Raw genomic sequence first — 24,133 nt, 5'->3', positions numbered from 1 at the left:
TGCATCACCTTAATTCGTTTTTTTTTTTTTGTTTTTTTTTCCCCAACGACAAAATCTATCCCCTCATTTATTATTTTTATAGATTCGACCCCATTAGAGCTGCACCTTCTATATAAATCTTTGCTCATTTTTGTCCCGCTGTTTTTTCATTAAGCCGCCGCTCCAACTCACATTAAAACACCTCATTCATGTATCATTCAGGCATGTGAACGATTACCGAATGTCTTTCAGTTGTCAGAGTAATGAGAGGAGGAAGTGAATGAGAAATGGAAGCCACTGTCTCTGGGGACGGACAGAGTGATTTTTATCAGGCCTTGTACAATATAATTGTGCCTTAAATGCATAGCTCTTAAAAAAAATAAAAAAATAAAAATAAAAAAAGTACATTTCAATAAGTTTAACACTTTGCTTGGCAGCGAAAAACACCGGCCCCCCTGGCTTGTTTCATTGTATGTGATAGAAATTGGTGAGAATTTACATTTAAGTGTACATTTACCGGTTAGCCTTTTGAACCAGCCTTAATATGTTATTTTCCTTAGTGGGTTTTTAATTCTTTCAGATGGACGATAATAGTAATCCCTGAAATGCTGTAAAAGCTCTAAAGAAAGTGGCTGGACTTGCACTTTGCTCTGTGCAAATTCATTATGTTTTATTAAAATATATTTTTACTTTTAGCTGGTGCTGGTGATAAGCAGGAAGTGGAAATACATGGAAAAAAGAAATATGGATGGCCAATTTACATAAAGATATAGATGGAGGGATGGGTGGGTTATACACTATTAAAGAGCAGATATAGACAGACAGAGAGACAGAGAGACAGAAAGATAGATAGATAGATAGATAGATAGATAGATAGATAGATAGATAGATAGATAGATAGATAGATAGTCTATTATCATAAGAGTGCACAGGGGGCGTGCCAGGTGGGCCTGGGCACACCTTTATTACTACGCACAGTGCCAATTCCCCTTATTTCCCAGGCCTCCGCCGTGTTGGTCCCCCTGCTGCTGGCTCCCCTCCTCTCCTCTCCTCGCCTCTCCTCTCCCCCCACCTGCTGCTATCATTTATCAGCGCCTTCCTTTTCTAAATAAACACAGTGAACACACTCACTCACTGTATTGAAGACAAAGGGAGAATATCCCGGACAGCCGCACTCCAGAAGAAATTTTGCCTTTTATTGAAAAATCAGGATCACAGCATACAAGCGATACAAAGAGTTGCCGCGTTTCACACTAAAAACAGTGCTTACTCATAGCTTTATGCTATGAGTAAGCACTGTTTGTAGTGTGAAATGCATCAGCTCTTTGTATCACTTTGCTGGGGCTTGTATGCTGTGATCTTGATTTTTCAATAAAAGGTAACATTTATTTTGGAGTGCGGCTGCCCAGGATATTTCTCCCTTTGTCTTCGTTACTACATGCATTGCCAGCACCTGGGGCTCCTGATAGCTGGAGGAGAAGTTTATATTTCGGCCGACCTACCTGGAGAAGTGGTATCCTTTTTCTTGACTCACTCACTGTGTACATGCATACCTTAAACTCTTGCCAACCAGTCACCGTCATTATACGGCAGGAGGCCGGCATGATCCCGCAAATCGCCGTAGGTGTGCGTCGGCACGTTTAAGGGCCGTTGGAACAGAAAACAGAAAAGGGCCTTCTCCAAACTATTACCACAAGGTTGGCAGCACACAAAAGGCTGGACCTTGAGCAGGCCACATTTAATTTCCTCACAACAGACTAGTCAAATCATTTCTTGATGAAGCTGTTAGAATAGAAAAAGGTCTTCTCCAAACTGTTGCCACAAAGCTTTTCTTAATTTACTAATCTCTGGAATAACTGCACTGGCAGCTGTTGGAATAGAACTTAAACCCAATATCCCAAAAATTGACATATAGGGACCAAAGAGTATTAAAACCCCCCAAAAAAATAATAATTTTTCAGTTTTAGTAAATCAACCCCTACTATGATGTCAGATGCTGACAGACAGTACTCTTTATTAAAAGAGCTTGCTACTCCCTGTACCAAGCACAGAGCCTCATCTCATCCCTTGATCATTCAGGGGCCCCTTCTCCTCCTTCTTGGCTGCAAGGCTTATCTGGAGTATTTCCCATTGTAAAGATGATTTACCAAAGAAAAATAGGTTGTTCCCCTTTCCAGGGATGTTGCAATTTGCAATGTGAATGTGGTGCAATTTTACTTTACAAAGAATGTCCAATTGTGCAAGGAAAATAAAATAATAATATAATATCATATACAGGCATACCCCACTTTTAAGTACACAATGGGGTTTATTTACTAAAGCTAAAAAGTGCAAAATCAGGCTCACTTCTGCATAGAAACCAATGAGCTTCTAACCCCAGCTTGTTCAATTAAACTTTGGTAATAAAACATGGAAGCTCATTGGTTTCAATGCAGAAGGGAGTCTGATTTTGCACTTTTTAGCTTTAGTAAATAAACCCCATTGTGTACTTAAAAGTGGGGTATGCCTGTAATATAATCTATAACAATAATGATAATAAATAGCATTTTTGCTTCAGTGTAATTGGATGGTGGAAGGCATCAGACCTACACCTCATTTGCTAAGCTATGAGGAATTTTGCTTGCAAAGTGCAACTTCCCTTGCCAAGTGAACAGTCTATTCGCATTTACATAGTTAGTCAGGTTGAAAAAAGTCCATCTAGTTCATCCACAAAAAAAAAAAAATCCATAAAATTTAAAATATCATACAATCCCATATACCCAATCTTATACCCACAGTCTAGTAAATCAACAACCCCCCAGAGGCATACTCCCTAGACATATTGGTACACATCTGTATTACAAAAGATGAATCCCCTTGTCGATATTCCAGACCACTTCTGATTTCAGCACGCTTGCAAAATTCCACACAGGAATTCACAGCGGTGACCAGACCACATCCAGCTCCCAGCATTAAGGCCGACTAGCTGCACATGTACGCAAGAAGAAAACTGTGTCAGTCACCGCAATGTGAATATATATGAACGCAAGCGGTCGGGGTGACACCAGCATAAATCATGTGACAGGCAAATAGAGCTCCTTCAGGTGTGATGAATGTCCTGAAAATGTGCCGAGAATTTCTTAATGCTAGAAAGAACACATAAGTGATTATCAAGACTGATATCACGGCGTTTTGTCAGCCAGGTTCTCCGTGCCTCTATGAATGGAATGCTTGATGCGGAGTGTTAGGACGCTGCATTGCATTACCGCCACCGGTACATGGGCTAAATGATCACAAGTGGATACAGTTTTTATTTACAGGCAAACAGACGTGTGCTCCTCGCCTGACAGATTGCTGCCATAAATCACAACTTTCTCCACGTGAAATGAGATGCTTGTGTATGGAATTTGTGGCGCTGACTTCCCCTTGTGGGGGTTTGTGATACTCATGGGGCTGTCATGTAGGATTGTTATTTTTATGCAATATTTAACATTCTGATTGAAGTGCACAGATCTAGGTTTGTTGCTTTGGCCTCCTATTGAGTTTTGGATTACCAGTCCTCAAGTTAAAGAAGTGCCTAGGGATCGAGGATCCCGGAGGGTCCAGGGGGTTTGAACACAAGACAGCCGCAGCTGATGTATGAAATGAATATTTTTATTTACAAGATTGAACAGTTACGTAGCTAGCTCAGCTGAAAAACAAAGACACTTTAAATATTGGACAATCAAATATGGTTCCTGGATTGTACCCATTGCGATTAATGGCCATATATCTAGTATAATATAATAATATATATATTTTATATATATATATATATACTTTCATGTCAATATGGACCAAAATCTCTGAGGAATGTTTCCAACACCTTGTTGAATCAATGCCCCGGAGAATGAAGGCAGTTCTGTAGGCAAAAGAGGGCCCAACCATATATATATATATATATATATATATATATATATATATATATATATATATATATATATATATATATATATATATATATATATATACATATATACACACACATAGGGTTTAGGGTTGTTATCATGTTATACTACTGCCCTGCAGCCCAGTCTCCAAAAGGAGGAGATCATGCTCTGCTTCAGTTTGTCACAGTAAATGTTGATATTTATGGTTCCCTCAATGAACTGTCGCTCCCCAGTGCCACCAGTAGTCATGCAGTCCCAGGCCATGACACTCCCACCACCATGCTTGACTGTAGACAAGACACACTTGTCTTTGTCCTCCTCACCTGGTTGCCACCACACACGCTTAACACATCTGAACCAAATAAGTTTATCTTGGTCTCATCAGACCACAGGACATGGTTCCAGTAATCCATGTCCTTAGTCTGCTAACTGTTTTGCGGTGTTTCTTGTGCATCATCTTTAGAAGAGGCTTCCTTCTGGGACGACAGCCATGCAGACCAATTTGATGCAGTGTGCGATGTATGGTCTGAGCACTGACAGGCTGACCCCCCACCCCTTCAACCTCTGCAGAAATGCTGACAGCACTCATACATCTATTTCCCAAGGACAACCTCTGGATATGATGCTGAGTACCTGCACTCAAATTCTTTGGCCGACCATGGCGAGACATGTTCTGAGTGGAACCTGTCCTGTTAAACCACTGTATGGTTTTGGCCACCATTATGCAGCTCAGTTTCAGGGTCTTGGTAATCTTCCTATAGCCTAGGCCATCTTTATGTAGAGCAACAATTCTTTTTTTTTCAGATCCTCAGAGAGTTCTTTGCCATGAGGGACCATGCTGCACTTCCAGTGACCAGTATGAGAGAGTGAGACTGATAACACCAAATTTAACACACCTGCATCCCCATTCACACCTGATACCTTCTAACACTAACGAGTCACATGACGACAGCTGAGTAACTCCCAAACCATAAAGGGGCTACAGTGGACACACATCATATAAACAGGGACACATGCAGTGACCAGTGGCGTAACTAGAACCTTCAGGGCCCCGATGCAAGTAACCATGAAGGGCCCCCCTAAACCCCAGCCAGGGCCCCTCCCTCAGAGTCCGGCAGTGGAACTCCAGAGCGTGGTCATAGGTATGACCTTTGTGAGCCCTGTAGTTCCACCACTGGCATCAGTATTTTTTTTATTATTTTTATTTATTTTTAGGTGCCCCATTGGGGGACTGTCCCTAGGCAGGATGGGGTCCCCATCCCCAGAAGAAATGAGGTCCTTTTCTCCAGGGCAGATGAAGTTACTGACCCCAGGTGAGAAGGGGTCTCTGTCCCCACATGAGAAGGGGCCCCTGTCCCCAGGGGGAGATGGAGGGGGTAAGTAATGGTGTGTGGGGGATGGGGGTCCTCTCACTCACCATGACCAAGCTGCAGGCCGCGCACTCATCCATGTTGGCCTGGGCTCCATCCAGTGTGTTGGACGGTTGATCAGCATATCTCCCAGAATCTGTGTGCTTAAAGTTTGTTTGCCTGGGAGAAGTATGCAGTGCAGTGTGGGCGGGACTCTGGCTGGGGAGAACAGACATCGGACTGAGCGGCAATGCATGGAGCAGGAGAGGGGTATTCTGAGGAGCAAGCCGAGGACACAGGTCATGCGGGAAATGCACAACTAAAGAGCAGCCAGTGCGAGTCGAGCATGGAGCTCTGCTAGTCACCCTCCACCTCCAGGCACCCATGTGCATGGTGCACTGGTACCCCTAGCTGCCTATGCTGCTGCCGGCCATATGTAGAGGGGGCTGCATGGGCCCCCTGCAGCACAGGGCCCAGTTGCGGTCGCGACTGCTGCACCCCCTATATTTTGCGCCCCTGGCAGTGACAAATTCTGTTGGGGACAGCCGTATGCAAAACATAACCCTGTATGACTGTGTCATCCATCATACTCTTACTTAAAATTTGAGGACCGCACATACATGAGTCAATAAGGTGTAAAATTAGTTGGCTGATACCAGACAAATGTGTATATGTTCTTATAAGTAAAATAGACCCTGATACCATATTGGAAAAAAATTATTTTATGCTCAAGATGTCCTTGTTATGGCCATATCATGAATATGATATATATTCTCAGGAACCGCACAGTGTAAGGACATTCAAAGTGGGTTCAAAGGCAGGCAACCAAATTAATAAAATGGATAGAGATGTCATGTGTGAAGTGTCATGTATAAGACAAATCTAGAAAACTAAACTTGTGTAGCTTCAGAGAAACAAGATAAGCCTTAGCAATGACCTAATTAATATGTATAAAAATATCTAAGGTCACAATAAGGATTTAGCAAATTACTTTTAGAATTTAAGGACTACATAAAAGACGAGGTCCATCAGTTGTGTCTAGAAGGAAATGGTTTTAAGCGGCTAAGCAATAGAATGTCCTGAAGTTCAATGTAGAATTTACAACATTTCTAATAGAATTTTACAACCTGAAAATGGACAAATATGACTATTATCTTTTATCTTCATAGGTTATCTATAAAATAGACTAGATGTTTTCTTTAAAGCAAGAGTTGAGCACGTAATTGAGCAAACTAGCAATCCACCCAAAAATGTAACCTATGTAGGCAAACCACCATGCTGGTAAATCTTCTGCATTTGGTACACCTAATTCCCACCTACAATATAAAGCAGAGATTGTGATTTTAGACTTCCAGGGACTAGGGGCATGACTTTCAGAGGAGTCACTAATCATGGGATAAAAGAACAAGTGTTAAGGGCGGAGATCAGTTGTATGAGTCAATCCCCACTATGCTGAAATAATTCTGTTTAAAGTCTGATCAATGAGAAACAGTATAGAATTTTTGGACTATAAAAGGTACCTGAACAGGTATTTAAGGGGTAAGTCCCTTGTTTTGGGCTCCCTCATACTAATGTGAAAGTAGGCTAAAGTGCCCTCTTTCGGTGATGTGCAGCTTATGCTCCACCTCATTGTTCCATCAATGTTGCTGCCATCCATATCCAGTCTTCTTCTGGGTTTGCATTCTTCAGTCTTCTCTATTGGGCTGGCCATAGATAACATACCTTCCACATGCAGTAAGTAGTTAGCTTTTCCCAGATCTTATTTCCAGTATCTGTGGTATTTCATTGATTGTGTGTGCAATTAGGAAACAGGAAGAAAAAAGCTTTATGGCAAGCAATTTTTTGCCAATTTTTCCTTTAGTTTTGCTTTAATTAGAGGTTATTCTTGATGGACTTCTTTAAAGTAATCTCTGGGCAAAAAAAAAAAAAAATGTTTTCCCATGCAATGAGGCTATGCCCACACTTGTTTTCGTCTAGGGGAGAGGAGAAGGGTGATATACTTACCTAGTCCTCTGATTCTCCCACACAAGACTGGTCAGTCACCCCCCTCCCCCGTGCTGCAGCGGTTTTGAGATGTGGACTCTTCCTGACGTCCGTAAGCCCATAGATCTGGAACACTGGACCGCAGAGAGCGCCATTTTCCAATGGAGTGAAGGGGCACGTGAGTATAAGCTTTCTCCTCACCCCTAGACAAAACTCACAGTTGACCTGTGCAGTGCAGGCACAGCCCCACTGCATGAGTAAACTTTTTTTATTGGGCTTTAAAACAGAATTTCAGACAAAACATTTATTTTCTTCAGTATTTTAAATAGACCACGGAAGAGTTTGAACCTTCATTTGGGATTTAGTACTGCCTGGAGTCTCCCAAAACGTTTTTTTCTCACTCTATTTCAGAGTAGAAACTAGAATTACACTTTAACCCGGTTTATTATTATGTTGGTGGTAAGCTAAGAACTTGATGCATATGAACAGAAATTTCTCACCGGAGTCTGATTATTCCTCAGAAACATATACCTGCTGTATCTATACTTGTCCTATCTAAATTAAATACAACACCAGCAGACATCATTGTCATACATATATTTATTACCATTTACTCACTACTCAATTTACCTCTATCTTTGCACAAAATTTAATTTACATTTAATCTGTTTTGGTTCCTCAGAATATTTCAGAAGCATTAGGCGTCCATGCAGGCCCGTTAAAGAGCATTTAACTTAATAATATGATAGGAATAAAATAAGAGATTTTGGGAACTGACATTCCCCAGAGCATGAGTAAGTGATTCCTGGCACGGGGAATTATGTTTTAATAATCATGCAGGAGAACTTTTAAAACACAAAAAATAAATTGATTAAATGAGAAGATGGAACAAAAACAAAATGCATTCATTAATGAATATAGTATCTAGAGTGAAAGGTTGTTCAAATGTCTTTTTTTGGGTGGGTGTTTAATGTGTTAAGAATAAAAAATAATGTGGAAATGTGTGGGCCTGTAGTAGGAAATTAATTATTATAACGCAAGCCTGTGAATCAAACAGCTTCATATATTCACCTTTTGTTTGCTTCCTCACCACTTCTGTTCTTGGACTAGACTTGAATAGATGAAGCCCCATGTAAGATGCAGGATGCATCCTGGTACTTACACAAGGTTAAGGGCTCCCTCCCTGCCTACATGTGACAGTGCTGGGGCAAATTATCAAGCACTAGTGCCGTCAGGTTGGAGGATGGGGTATACGACACATGCTCCCCGATACCCGGGCATCGTTTTAAGGTAAGTATTTCATAATGAGCTAGTATTACGATGCATCCTAGCTCTATATACCTTTGTCTTGCAGGGGGTTTTTTTTGTTTTGTTTTGTTTTTTGAGGTTTACAACCTCTTAAAGTTTCCCTGCACTTCCTGACCAAGAGATTCAACTTGTAGTGATAAGGAAATCTGATGACACCAGAAAAGGTTTTGCCAAAAAACATACTCTCACTTCTTGTTTTGGTAACAGTTCCAAAATATTGGACACCCTATTACTTTCTGTAATCACTGATGGTCACTAGGACAAATAAAGGGGCTACGCCCACTTAACCGGGACTTCATCTACTGTACCTACTACAGGCAAAGATAGAAATACAAATTAGACAAGGGTTCTTATCCTTTCCTAGTCTTTCGAAAACGAAGGGATTGATTTCCGAAAACTGGAAAGTGCAAAATCTGGTGCATCTCTGCATAGAAACCAATCAGCTTTCCGTTTTTTTTTTGTTTTTGGTCAAAGATTTATTGAACAAGCTGAAGTTAGAAACTGATTGGTTACAATGCAAAGCTGCACCAGATTTTGCACTCTCCAGTTTTCTTAAATTGACCCCTAAAAAAAAGAAAAAAAAAACTCTTCATACATTTTAAACAACTTCTTTGGGGTTCTGCAATATGCTGGGCAAAACAGTGACCAACTATTACCTCGTCTCTATATTTGATCCTCTTGCACAAAAGCAGTAAACAGCAAAAAATAGAAAATAGTTTTGAAGGACTACTTTACTTAAACAATATGAAAGCTATAATTGCTCTGTACAACCATATTATAATATTATTCCCACTTGTAATAAAAAACAAAATACAGCTTTCAGGCCTTTTGTACTTTTAGCACTTTTCTCAAGGTCTTGTGCTTTTTCTCTGCAGTAATGTTTATGCTACCTTTCCTTTAGACTCCATGGATTCCACCTTTTTTTTATATAAATAAAAAAGTGAATTCAAGACAATCCATTCAGCCTCCACTCGACACACCATTGCCCATTTATCCTTCAGCTGTTTAGCACATCCACCTCAAAGTAATCTGTGCGTAATCCCAGGAATTTTCCCTGCTTAGAAGGTAAGTGGTTTCCTATTGACATTCTGATCGGAATGTATAGTTCAAGATAACATTCTGTGTATGTCAGCCCACTGAACTCCTAAATGCTCTTTGAAAAATGAGTTTAAAAAAAGAAGATTGGACAAACAATAAAAAGTAAAGGTTAATATATATATATATATATATATATATATATATATATATAAAACATTTCATTTACATTTTTGGAAAATTTTAGAAAGTTGCTGTCTCTATATTATATATTAGAAATGTTTTCATATATATGTAGTAAAATAAAATAATGATACCCGTTTTTTATATATATATATATATATATATATATATATATACAGTATATACATAGGATATAAAAAGTCTACACACCCTTGTTAAAATGTCAGTTTTCTGTGATGTAAAAAAAGGAGACAAAGATAAATCATTTCAAAACGTTTTCCACCTTTAATTTGACCAACAAACTGTACAACTCAATTGAAAATCAAACCGAAACCTTTTAGGCGGGGGGGGGGGGAAGTAAAAATTAAAATAAATATATATATGGTTGCATAAGTGTGCACACCCTTAATCTAATATTTTGTTGAAGAACCTTTTGATTTTATTACAGCATTCAGTCTTTTTGGGTATGGGTCTATCAGCATGCACATCTTGACTTAATATTTGCCCACTTTTCTTTGCAAAAACACTCCAAATCTGCCAGATTGTGAGGGCATCTCCTGTGCACAGCCCTCCTCAGATCACCCCACAGATTTTCAATCGGATTCAGGTCTGGTCTCTGGCTGGGCCTATCTAAAACTTTAATCTTCTTCTGGTGAAGCCACTCCTTTGTTGATTTGGATGTATGCTTTGTGTTGTTGTCATGCTGAAAGATGAAATTCCTCTTCATGTTCAGCTTTCTAGCAGAAGCCTGAAGGTGTTGTGCCAATATTGACTGGTATTTGGAACTGTTCATAATTCCCTCTACCTTGACTAAGGCCCCTGTTCCAGCTGAAGAAAAACAGCCCCAAAGCATGCTGCTGCCACCACCATGCTTCACGGTGGGTAAGGTGTTCCTTTACTGATGTGCAGTGTTGTTTTTGCACCAAACATATATTTTGGAATTGTGGCCAAAATGTTCAACCTTAGTTCCATTAGACCATAACATATTTTCCCACATGATTTTGGGAAACTTCAGATGTGTTTTTGCAAAATGTATCCAGGCTTGGATGTTTTTCTTGGTAAGAAAAGGCTTCCATCTTACCACTCTATCCCATAGCCCAGACATATGAAGAATACGGGAGATTGTTGTCACATGTACCACACAGCCAGTACTTGCAAGATATTCCTGCAGCTCCTTTAATGTTGCTGTAGGCCTCTTGGCAGCCTCCCTGACCAGTTTTCTTCTCATCTTTTCATCAATTTTGGAGGAACGTCCAGTTCTTGGTAATGTCACTGTTGTGCCATATTTTCTAGACTTGATGATGACTGTCTTTACTGTGTTCCATGGTATATCTAATGCCTTGGAAATTCTTTTGTACCTTCTCCTGGTTGATACCTTTTAACAATGAGATCCCTCTGATGCTTTGGAAGCTCTCTGTGGACAATGGCTTTTGCTGTAGGATGCGACTAAGAAAATGTCAGGAAAGACCTACTGGAACAGCTGAACTTGATTTGGGGTTAGTCAGAGACACTTTAACTGATGGCAGGTGTGTACTGACTCCTATTTAACATGAGTTTGAATGTGATTGCTTAATTCGGAACACAGCTACATCCCCAGTTATAAGAGGGCGTGCACACTTATTTTTACCCCCACCCCAAAGATTTCAGTTTGTTTTTCCATTCAGTTGTACAGTTTATAGGGAACATTAAAGGTGGAAAAAGTTCTGAAATTATTTATCTTTGTCTCCTCTTTTTACATCACAGAAACCTGACATTTTAACAGGGGTGTGTAGACTTTTTGTAGGCACTGTATATACTGTGTATATATGATTATATATACTGTATATATATATATATATATATATATATATATATATATATATATATATATATATATATATAATTTAATTAGGTAACAATTGTATTGCACAGTATATCACATTGTACGTTATTTGATGACCAGAATGTAGCCATCTATATTTTTTATTCCTAAACGTAAAATGTCCTTGCTTGTCCAAGTTTGACTTTGGGCTGCAGAACTGACAGTCTGCCATCAATCAAACTGATGAGCATTGCATTGAAAAGGTTGTGATCATGCTCCTTCTCTTTGATTTATGTACTATGCCTTATTGCCTCTTGCCGATTCTCTTTGTAAAATTATGGGACACACAGCGAGTTGGCAAAGGGTTTAAAAGAAAATAATAATAAAAAAAAAAAAGAAGTAAAGCAGAAATTCCTGTGGGCCTACAACCTTCACATGACCCTCCCCTGCCCTTTTGTGCAATATCTCTGACATCTTGACAGGTTTAATAGGCACCCAGGAGGCAACAAAGAAAAAAAAAAAGGAAAAGATCCAAAACAGACCATCAGGTTTTTCTAAAAAGGCTACAAAGTACACAAAGAGCCAAGCATAAGTGCCGTTTCCAAAAGAATGCAAAGCAGCCACCATTAATCCTAATTTCCAGATATATAAAACTGAAAGTAAATGAGGCATATCTGTGATGCTGCAATGAAGATCACAGTTTATCTATAAATCCTTCACTCCAAGCTTTATTAAAAAAAAGAAAAAAAAAATGAAAGAAAGAGCAATCAAAGAGCCACGCCAAGCACAGGAAGCAAACATTTCCTTGAAAAATAAAATAAAAAAAAGGAATGCAAATTTATTAGAGATGCAGATTAAAGTTGAAATTACTTACCATAGATGAGTCTCGGCTTCCAGTGCTGAAAATATTTCCTTCGTTGCAGGAGGGGAGTAGATCGAGGGAAAGTTGACTATCCCTGCCAGTTATGACATCACCTGCTACGTCATAAAAGGTAGTGAAAGTGCTCTGCACTCCGGGCTGATTTTTGAGAAATACAGAAGAGAGAAAGGGTAAGAGAGTAAAAGAGAGTTTTTTTTTCAGGCTTCTTCAGAAGAAAGGCAAAAAAATAAAAAAAAATATGTATATATGCAAGAGGCTTGTATATATTGGGAAAAAAACACGAAACATTCTGTCTTTTTTATTTTTTGTTTGTTTTTGCATATATATGCAATATTATTAACTAGCTGTTAAACTCAGAGAGATTTTGTGCTTTGAGACAAAGTTTTTTTTTGTTTTTTTTTTCATTGGCCAAAAACATACAGGTTTAACAAATTGGTTCACAGATTAGGCTCCATTACCTGACTCTTCAAGAGAATCCAGAGATTAGGGCAGAGCATTTTGACCACTTTTTGAGATAGCCAGTGATGTCATTTCTAAGGATGGGTGAATGTATCTCGCTAAAGCAAAACGTAATCCTCTGCACCATGCTTAGGGGTCTATTTATAAATATTTTCAAAAATATTCAGACAATGTTCATCCCAGGCTCACATATTTTTTAATTAAATCAATTTTTAATAAAAATGTTTTGAGAAAGTGTGTGAAAATTTTAATAAATAGACCCCAGTACTGTGTCATAAAAATAAATAAGTAAATAATAATAATTCTAATTTATATTCCCAGCACAATGTTTAGTGTGTCAAAAAATAAATAATAATTTAATTCCACAGCGCCATGTTTACTGTGTCATAAAAAATAAATACATACATAAATAAATAATAATATTAACAAAATCCATTTCAGATGTGAAAATGAAAACATCAATGTAAAACAAAATTAACATATGAATATTTATAAAGGTGTGTGTGTTTGTGTTTAAATTCACATGGATGTGCGTGGCCCAAATACATTATCATCTCACACACAACTTTCTCTTCTCTCTTTTTTTTTTATGCTAATATTACATTCACCCATCCATAGACAGCATACAGCAGTTATGTTAGTGAAATAGTCTCTCTTTAATGAGGAGTTAGGCAGAAATGTATGATTTTTATAAGTATGAAGATAATACAGACAAAACACACACACAAAATTATAATTTTATATATTTTATACGTTTATACTTATAAACTGTAAAAGTCTACCATATCAATTTTCTTAAATAGGAAATATATCAGTGTTGCATGTCCACAAATATCTAAAGTTTATATTAAAAAGCTGAGAAGTTTGAAAGAGCATAGAGTGTATTTTTTCTGCAGAATTTAAAGGGAAACTCCACTTTTGTTATTGAATTATATAGAAATATTATTTTGTAATTTCATTGCTATAAAAAGTATATATGTTTTTAGTTGTGGATAGAGTAGGGCAAGGCAAAAACACTTGTAAAGCTGGTCATAGGCGGTTCGAATCTCGGCCAGTTCAGCGGGAACTGGGCACGATTTGAACCATTTATAGGCAGACTTATTGTACCCAAGTCAATCCATCGATCGACTAGAGTACAACTAGAAAGGCAGATTTTTAGGATGGGATTATTGTCAGTGGCTATAGCCACTAGCAATAAACATTGACTGTGTTGATGGGAGAATCAAGCGATTTTCTTTCCTGCAACCTGGTTGCAAGAAAGAAATTCATGTCATCTACAACCTGCCTATGTTTATTTTTTACTTCACTGCCTTATCTAGAGTTGCAACAGAAAGTTTCTACAAAGTATAGGGAATTCCATTGTGAAAGATAAACTCTTCATTGGACTTTCTCAAAAATCTTAGCACACCCATGTCTTTATGGACCTTACTTTGTGCACTGGTGCGCAGTCATGTTGGAACAGGAAGGGGCCATCTCCAAACTGTTCTCACAAAGTTGGGAGCATAAAATTGTCCAAAATGTCTTGGTATGCTGATGCCTTAAGAGTTCCTTTCACTGGAACTAAGGGGCCAAACTCAACCCCTGAAAAACAATCCTACACCATAACCACCCCTCCACCAAATGATTTGGACCAGTGCACAAAGCAAGGTCCATAAAGACATGGAGTTTGGGTTGTAGGAACTTAACTGGCCTGCACAGAGTCCAGACCTCAACACCTTTGGGATGAATTAGAGTGGAGACTGCGAGCCATGCCTTCTCATCCACATCAGTGCCTGACCTCAGAAATGTTCTTCCAGAAGAATGGTCAAACATTCCCATAGACACACTCCTAAAACTTGTGGATGGCCTTCCCAGAAGAGTTGAAGCTGTTATACCGGCAAAGGGTGGGCCAACTCAGTATTGAACCCTACAGACTAAGACTGGGATGCCATTAAAGTTCATGCGCGTGTAAAGGCAGGTACCCCTCTGATCCCTTTTGTACCAAATTGTAATGTAACTGTAGCAAAAGCACTGAGCAAACTGTTGGCGCTATATAAAACCTGTATAATAATAATAATAATCCAGACAATTTTGGCAATATAGTGTAATCTTAAAGCATGTAGAAATTTTATTTCGGTCTGTGACCTGATTAAGAAGATTTCCCCTTCGTGTCCCTGTGATGCCAGTGCAAGAACTAATGTGGTCATTACGGTAAACACGGCAAAGGTTCTAAAGCTGGCAATAGATAGCACTCTCTCTCTCATTCAACAGGAGTCGATCTAACGACTTCTTCAAATACATAGCCAAACGTTTAAATATACAACTTAAAATCCTTTAGGTCTTTAAAAAGTATATACGAAGAAAATAATAATGTATAATGTAAAATATCATGAATTTTAAGTTGCATTTTACTGTAAATTCAAATAATAAATGAATACATAATTTGTTAGAATTCAGAACGAAAAAACAGATCCATCTATGGCCAGACTAAACATTTCTTACTGCACTATAATGTGTTTTTTGCTTTTGTCTGAGAAATTTTCCATCAATCTCTGTCCTGACACTTCTTTACATTATGCAAAACAAATTGAAATTTATTAGGCTTTAAAGAGATTTTTTTTTTCAGCAAAACTGGAGTCTCCTTTAAATAATACATTTCACTTAATTGATCTTAATGCAAAAGTGCATTACATAAAATGTACCTTTATTTAAAAGCTTTTACATTCTAAACATAAGACATAATGATGAAGAAAAATAACTGTATAATTTGTAGTGGTAAAACTTTTCACTTTCTTTTTTGTAGTTCTAACACACCTTACTTTTTTTTTTTTTTATGGCATCTGTAAAACCCGCAGTAATAAAGCAATCTTGAACTAGAAGTTATCTATTACACGATGACACAAATTCTATCATTTCAGGTGCAAAATGAATTCTTTGACCCCTACATTACTTTTTTCCACTTCCCACACAAATCACTTTCTCTAATGCATGTAGCCAAATGCTACATTTTAAATATACAACTTCAAATCCTTAACATGGAACCCTTTAGGTCGGAAAAAATATATATAAGATTGCATTGAAAAATTTAGAATGTGACTATAAAAATATAATGAATTTTAGATTATAGTATTTGAAATGTTATTAATACAATTATCAATACATTTTTGTTATTTTATTTTTATTTTTATGTGGGCTAATGTGAATCTTGCATGTCAGATACATTTCCGTTTACCTATCCATAGTCTACTCATATCAGGGTTGATTTAATAAATTGCAGCAAAGTAAAACTGGACCAGATTTACTGAGTGAGAAGGAAAGAGATATTAAATTACTTTCAACTTCCATCCATGGTAAGAAGTTTTCTGGTTTTCAGTTCCCTTGTACATGATTGGATGTTTGATGAAGACACGGGTTTACTTCAGCTTACCACTATAGTAAATCCTAGCCAAAATAATTTCAGTTCACAGCACATCACGCTTTAATAAATCAATTCAAGTTACATTTAAAAGAAATGTACAATGTTAATAATATTATTAATACTAATTATTATTGTTGCTTGGATTAACTTTTGATATTCCAGAGCTTGCAATCAGTCTTAGTTACAAGATATAAGATGGTATCACTAAATGACTGGGTTAGTGTGAACACAACTTTGCTAAGTGAACTAGATTTGCCCATGTAGGAATTGCTGTTCCCAACTCTCACTGAACTGAAGAAGCCTCTTGGATGAGTGGAAAACAAGTCCAGCTGAATGTGTCTTTTAGCTTTGCTAAATTAACATTTTCAAAACCTTTGCAATTTAATACATGAACTTCATTTTAATATTCGTGTTACATAAAAAAAAAAAATACAATGCTAATGATATGAATATAATTATAACAATTATTATTATTATTTGGAATAACTTTTGATATTCTAGTTTCTACAATTTGCAACCAGTTAAAAGATTCAAGACTGAATCACTGCATGACTGAGTTAGTGTGAAGGCAACTTTACTTACTACAACTTACTACTATTTGCCCATGCAGCTATTAATGTTGGCAACTCTGACTGAACTGAAGAAGCCTCTTGGATGAGAGGTGAAACCTCTTCTGCATTATTGAACAAGTCCAGCTGAATGTGTCTTTTAGCCTTGTTAAATTATCATTTTCAACACCTTTTCAAATTAATACATGAACTTTTTTGTTTAATATTCGGGAAACATTGTAAACATTACTGAACAAGTCCAGGTAAATGTGTTTTTTAGCTTTGCTAAAATAACATTTTCAACATGTTTGCAATTTAATACATGAACTTATTTTTATGATTCGAGTTACATTTAAAAAAATATATATAATGCTAATATTATTAGTAATAATAACACAACTTCACTTTGATAAGTGAAATAGATTTTTCCATGCAGTGTTAACATTGGCTATGTTCCCAACTCTTGCTGAACTGAAGAAGCCTCTTGGATGAGAGGTGAAACCTCTTCTGCATTATTGAACAAGTCCAGCTGAATGTGTCTTTTAGCCTTGTTAAATTATCATTTTCAACACCTTTTCAAATTAATACATGAACTTTTTTGTTTAATATTCGGGTTACATTTAAAAAAAAATGTAATTCAAATAATATCAATAATAATAACAATAATAATAATAATAATAAAATTACAAATAATCATTATTATTATTATTATTATTATTATTATTATTACTATTATTATTATTATTATCAATAATAATAATAACAATTTAATTGTTGTTACTTGGAATAACTTTTGATATTCTAGTTTCTAGAATTTGCAATCAGGCGTAGTTACAAGATACCAGACTGTATCACTACATGACTTGGTTAGTGTGAACACAACTTCAATTTGCTATGGTAAGTATGGTAGTTTTGCCCATAACGTTGGCGTATTGCTAATGGAACATTTTCAACACCTTTGCAATTTAATACATAAACTGCTTTTTAATATTCAAATTCAAAAAAATTATAATGCTAATAATAATAGTATTAATAACAATAGTAGTAATAAACAATTATTAGTAATATTATTATTATTATTATCACTTGGAATAACTTTTGATATTCTTTGATATTCTATTTTCTAGAATTTGCTTGTGGGCTTGCGTCCGGTCTTAGTTACAAGATGCAAGGCAGTTAAGAAATTAATTAATTTGCCGAGAGAAATATTTTAAGTAAACTTTTATGGTATAAAGCTACTAAATCATCAATTTGTTTTCCAGTGAAATGAAAAACATAAATAAAGCATATAAATAATAATACAAGCAGCCCCCGGGTTAGAAACAAGATGGGTTAGGTTTGTTCTTAAGTTGAATTTGTATAGAAGTTGGAACAGGTACATTTTTTACGTGTAACATCAGTTGAAAACATTTATTTTTACATTTCTTTGGAGCGCATAGGGAAGGTTAAACTGTAATGTTTGTTTTGGTGTCTGTGCACCTGTTCAGAAGATTTTGCCTCACCTTCTGTCCCAGTGACAATTGGCTTTTTCTAAATTTTGGGTTGTCCTGCAAAACAAGTATTGGTAATAAGACTTCATTGATAACACCTTTTTCCCAGATAACTATGCCATGTACACGCGGTAAGAATTTCGGCCAGAAAAAAGATTGAGAGCAGGTTCTCAATTTTTCAGAGGGAAAAACTCACGCATGCTCAGATTCAACTACGAGACAGAAGCTATTGGCTACTGAACTTCCTTTTTCTAGTCCCGTCATACGTGTTGTGTGTCATCATGTTCTTGACGGTCGGAATTTGGTGGGACCGTGTGTATGCAAGACAGCTTGAGTGAAATCCCGTCGGAATTCTGTCGGGAAAACCATCAGAGCTTTTTCCGACCAAAATTCCGATCGTGTGTATGGGGCATTACGGGAGTGAATTTCCCTTCCTAGGAGTAGATTTCCTCTCACTTCCTGTTGTCTTCCTCCGTTTGTAAGTAGGAGTTGTATGCAAGTCGAATGTTTGTAACTCGGGGACTGTCGGTATTAAATATTATTATTATTATTATTGGGAACAACTTTTGATATTTGAGTTACATTTTATGAACTAATAATAATAATAATAATATCAATATGAATTGATATGCAGCAGAGCAATAACTATTCTTATATTTTTAATTATTTGTTTATTTTTTCATAAACTTTCAACTTACTATAAGTAATAGTTCAAAGCTATAGGTACTTGTATGTGTTTTCTTTTTTTTTTTTTTTTTTTTTTTTACTTACTATATCAAAAAAATAATCACACCAAGTCCAGGTGGAATGTTTTAGTATTGAATGTTACAGGCTCAAATATGTTTTTATTCAAACATATTTCTATTTAAACAGTGCAGCCAAAAAGAGAGTAGATAGGAATAAATACTTTTTTTCTTAACATATTTATTTAAAAAAATAAATAAATAATAATAATAAAAAAAAAAAAATATATATATATTTATATATATTTTTTTTTTTATTATTATTATTATTTATTTATTTTTTTAAATAAATATGTTAAGAAAAAAAAAAAAGTATATAACATATAACATATAACATATATAGCATATATAACATATATGTTATAATTACCTGTATTTTTTATTTCACCTTCAAGCAGCAACTGGACTTTTTTATACTTATCTATAAATAGGAAATTTGAATACTATTATGTAAAAAAATATATATATTTTTACTTGCAAATTTCACCCATGCTGGGACCTGAGAGGATGTTCACTATCTTCTAGGTTTTAAAAATAATAATGCAGAAAATAAACTTTCAACCATCCCTTTCAGTGGAAAATGCATTATGCAGCCCTTGACCTTAAGTCTAGCTTCCCAAGGTGTATTTAGTCAGATGTAAGCACCTACAAATACCGGAAGATATGTTAATTTTTATGATTTGTGTAATCATAACTGTATTTGTTATAGGAATATATTGATGCCTGCTTGCTGCAAAGAATTATGTAAAAGTGCTGGGAAACTGGTGGTTAGATGAGTAAAATTACTAATTTGAGTAAAAAGTAATTTTGTTTTGGGTACCATTAAATTCTCATCACATCGTCTACACACATACTTTCGTTAAGGAGCCATTCCCAAAAGTATACGTTCAATGCAGGCAAGACAATCGGATAAATAATTTTGCATCATTTTCTGTGATGATAATAAGGCGGTAGAGCACAACAGAGAATATATTACAGGATAATCAAAAGATAATTACAGTCTTGTTCAAAAGAAAGGACAGAAGAAAACATGCTGAACGGTTATGGGCTCGAATATATTAGAGCCCACCTTATTGTGGACATTCAAGTTAATGCGCCATTATACAAGGCTAGATACAGATATATAAAGAACATGGTTAATATTTGTATTGACTTTTCTGTAATGGATCTATAATGGATCTGTGCATCAACATCAGTCCTGGTTACAAGATACAAGACAGTTACTATAATTAATTTATTTGTTAGAGGAATATTTTAAGTAAACTTTAATGGTTTAGGGCTACTAAATTTTTATTCCAATAAAATTAAATACATAAATAAAGCATACATTAAAAGGCACTAGTTACTGTAATCAGTTGCATGCAATATTATATTTTATTATAATTTATCATTTGTACTAAATGCCTATAAAACAGCTAGTAAAAAAACAAAATAAAAAAAAAACGCAATAGGATTTTTTATCCTCTTATGATAAATAGACTTTTGCACCACATATGTGCAGTGGCAGCTGGTGCTCAGTTTTTTTTTTTTTGGGGGGGGGGGGGGCGCAAACAAACAGAAAAAAAAAATCAATTGCAGCCACTGTGCCATCAAACGCAGCCACTGTGCCCATCAAACGCAGATACTGTGCCCATCAAGCACAGCCACTGTGCTATCAAACGCAGCTACTGTACCTATCAATTGCTGCCAGTGCGCCCATCAATTGTCGCTACTGTGCTCCATTAAATGCTGCCAGTGTTCCCATCAATTGCCGCTACTGTGCTCCATCAAATGCTGCCAGTGTGCCCATCAATAGCTGGTACTGTGCCCCATCAAATGCTGCCAGTGTGCCCATTAATTTGCCGCTACTGTGCCTCATCAAATTCTGTCAGTGTGCCCATCAATTGCCGCTACTGTGCCTCATCAAATGCTGCCAGTGTGCCCATCAATAGCTGCTACTGTGCCCCATCAAATGCTGCCAGTGTGCCCATCAAATGCCGCTACTGTGCCCCATCAAATGCTGCCATTGTGCCCATCAATTGCTGCTACTGTGCCCCAAATACTGCCAGTGTGCCCATCAAATGTCGATACTGTGCCCCATCAAATGCTGCCAGTGTGCCCATCAAATGCCGCTACTGTGCCCCATCAAATGCTGCCATTGTGCCCATCAATTGCTGCTACTGTGCCCCAAATGCTGCCAGTGTGCCTATCAATAGCTGCTACTGTGCCCCATCAAATGCTGCCATTGTGCATCGCCCGACACTTACCTGTCTCGCAGTGGGTCAGCGACGGTGTCCTGCACACTCCTCAATGTCTTCTTCCCACCTCTCTATCACGCATCCAATCACAGTGCCTGACGTTTCAGCCAATCAGGTGACAGGTAACAGACCAGAACACCTGATTGGCTGAGAGGTGGTTCAGTGTTAGAAAAGCAAATTCCTTCACTTTGCTAACACACAGCTGAGTGAACAGCGAACGCACAGCATTGCGCCCACTGTTCACCTTTTTGGGGCGCCTATTAGAGCCTACGGCTCTAATCAGATGCTTAAAAAAAAACACCCCCATCGCTGTAATTCAGGTGCCCGGTGCTGGACATCTGAATTAGTGGGTGTCAGCAGCGACCATAGATAGATTCATGCAATGCATGAATCTATCTATGGTGATAGAGCGGTGCCAGGAGAGAGGGTGCTCCTGCGCCCTTTACGGAAGCACCGCTCCTACATATGTGGTCCAAAACTGGACCACATATGTGGAATAGAGGACGGTGCTTTGAGAGTAACTCTTATTTGGAAGTATGGCTTACTTGTTTAAATAGATAAGAACTGTTCTAAAGAATATGTGCTGTCAACACAGGGCAGTAAACTAGATAACATATGTAAAAGTATGTCTTATTTATTTAAATAAGAATTATTTTGAAGAAAATGTGCTGCCAACACAGGGCAGTATGTGCAGTATGAGGCACATACATCTAGTAAAAATATATTTTAAAAATACCATATTGATGATTTTCATCCTTCTATGTTAAATTGTTATTTCTGCCGGTACTTTCACCTGAGAGAATTTAATGTTATAGAAGTCGGCCTTTGCAATAATTATTTTTCACAATTTTTCTAACATTTTGCCTTGTATAACAATATTTATATATATATATATATATATATATATATATATATATATATATATATATATATATATATATATTTATGGTGTGGAGCCCTCTGACCGATACGGTTAAGGATGACAAACAAGGTTAACATAAACTCGCTTACTTGAAATGGACCTGAAAGTGTGCCCTGGTCTGACGTACGGTATACCAAAATAAGGGGGCATACCTTGGATAGAAAGTGGGTGATAAATGAAATGAATATGAATGGAGTGAAATGAGTACTCTCATGAGGAGTATGATGCTTGAGAAATGCCCTGAAAAAGGGGATGGGTGGGTGGGTATCGCGCACCGGAACCGACGAGGAAGACAGGCGAACGGGCTGGTTATATACTCCACCGGGCTCCTCCCATAATTTCAGGCCACCATACTGGCCTTTCTATTTATGGTGTGGAGCCCTCTGACCGATACGGTTAAGGATGACAAACAAGGTTAACATAAACTCGCTTACTTGAAATGGACCTGAAAGTGTGCCCTGGTCTGACGTACGGTATACCAAAATAAGGGGGCAAAAACATTCAGGTAGGGGTTGCATTTTATTGATCCAAGTTTGTTACTGGGTGAGCTCGACAAAGGCCTGGGTTATCTCCGCTTGCGGATTGGGTATGTAGCGGGCGAAACAGGTGGACCTCCATCTGCCCAACTTCTTGATAATGTGAGTAGGACAGAGGTGAAGGATACCCGGGAGTATCCTGACACGTTCCACCGGGCAGCGTTCAGAGGTTTAGTGAGAAATGGCAGAAGAGGACTAACTCCTGGTTGATCAGCCAAAAAGGGCCGACAGGCGCGTGAGAATGGCGACCGGGTACCAGCGGTTGTTGGACTTATAGAGGTGTATGTCCGAACCCGAGCCAAGCTGCTGCGTCTTGGAGACTGCTAAGTGTAAGACGAAATGGTCTTCGTATCGGACCAGGTGGTGCTCGCACAGCATGCATGCTGTGAGGCTACAACAAATAAAACTCGCTTGGCCGTAAGAAGCCGTAGAAGGCCAGGTGTATGGCTGCTTGTAAATGACACTAATGTGGAGACCGAAAAGGTGAAGTGGCCAGGAAATCTGACATATTTCTAAACGTCTCCTGTGACAGGCAGTCGTTTTGGTGCCGGCCATCGGCTGGCGCTTTCTGGATACCGCGCATAACAGCCCGAACGGCGTGGTAAAATAGGAAGGGTACGGTAGGGTCCTGGAGGGACGTGAAATGTTGTACACCGGTCAGGTATAGCCGGATCGTATTAAAGGATAACGCCAACTGCGAGTGGCAGTAGGCAATGAAGGCTATGACTTGCTTGACACGGGACGTCTCTGTACTGTGATACGTGATGAAGTTGGTTAAAGGCCCTCCAGGCTGATTGATAGGCTTTGAGGGTATTGCGGGAAAGGGAGTGATCAAATGAGTTGGGTAGCCGCTAGGAGGTGAGGGGCTAATCCAGGGTCCGTTGAGACCAGTCCGGGATAGCTGCTGATGTTAGTCCGGCTCCGGGTACCTGAACGAAAACGAGACAAGGTTAAAAGCGGGAGAGGGCGTCCGCTGCCTGATTGACTTTACCGGGGATAAAGGAAGAATGGATGTTGAACTGACACAACAACAAGAGCTGGACCAGTCGACGTAGGAAGGACATAACCAACAGAGAGGGCGCCTTGGCGCAGCCAGGAATTGCCAGTAACTGGGGAGGCCAGGGAGCTGCGAGCCAGAGGTGGCCAAAAACAGCCGCAAGCCCGTGGAGGCCGCTGCGTCGGTGATCACCTGGGGCGAAAGGGAAGACACGGAGGGAATGAACAGGGAGACGCCATTCCCAAACGATAGGAATTCCTCCCGCATAGCAAGGACTGCTATTGCCGCGGGATCCAGGCTGAGGACTTGCTCTGGATCCTGTGAGAGGGACAGTAAAACCAATAAGTGTGACACAAGGCGCGACCCTGAGGGATGATG

General features: G+C 38.0%; 1 protein-coding gene across 2 annotated transcripts in view; it reads right to left on the bottom strand.

Moving 5' to 3' along the window:
• Nucleotides 1-24,133, bottom strand: part of CTNNA2 (catenin alpha 2) — an 877,929-nt gene that overhangs the window by 68,167 nt on the left and 785,629 nt on the right. Inside the window, exon 11 of one of the 2 annotated variants that reach the window (XM_077478018.1) lies at nucleotides 12,421-12,564. The exons of the other annotated variant lie outside the window; for it this stretch is intronic. Within the exon in view, the coding sequence (XP_077334144.1) occupies nucleotides 12,421-12,564 (144 nt within the window). The remainder of the gene's footprint in view (nucleotides 1-12,420; nucleotides 12,565-24,133) is intronic. 2 annotated transcript variants of the gene reach the window in all.

This window comes from Lithobates pipiens, unplaced genomic scaffold, assembly GCF_037356315.1.
Source record: "Lithobates pipiens isolate NorthernLeopardFrog02 unplaced genomic scaffold, aLitPip1_a1.2 Scaffold_13, whole genome shotgun sequence".
NCBI lineage: Eukaryota > Metazoa > Chordata > Amphibia > Anura > Ranidae > Lithobates > Lithobates pipiens.
Note: the sequence above shows the minus strand (reverse complement) of the source record. Positions and strands in the feature narration are given on the sequence as shown.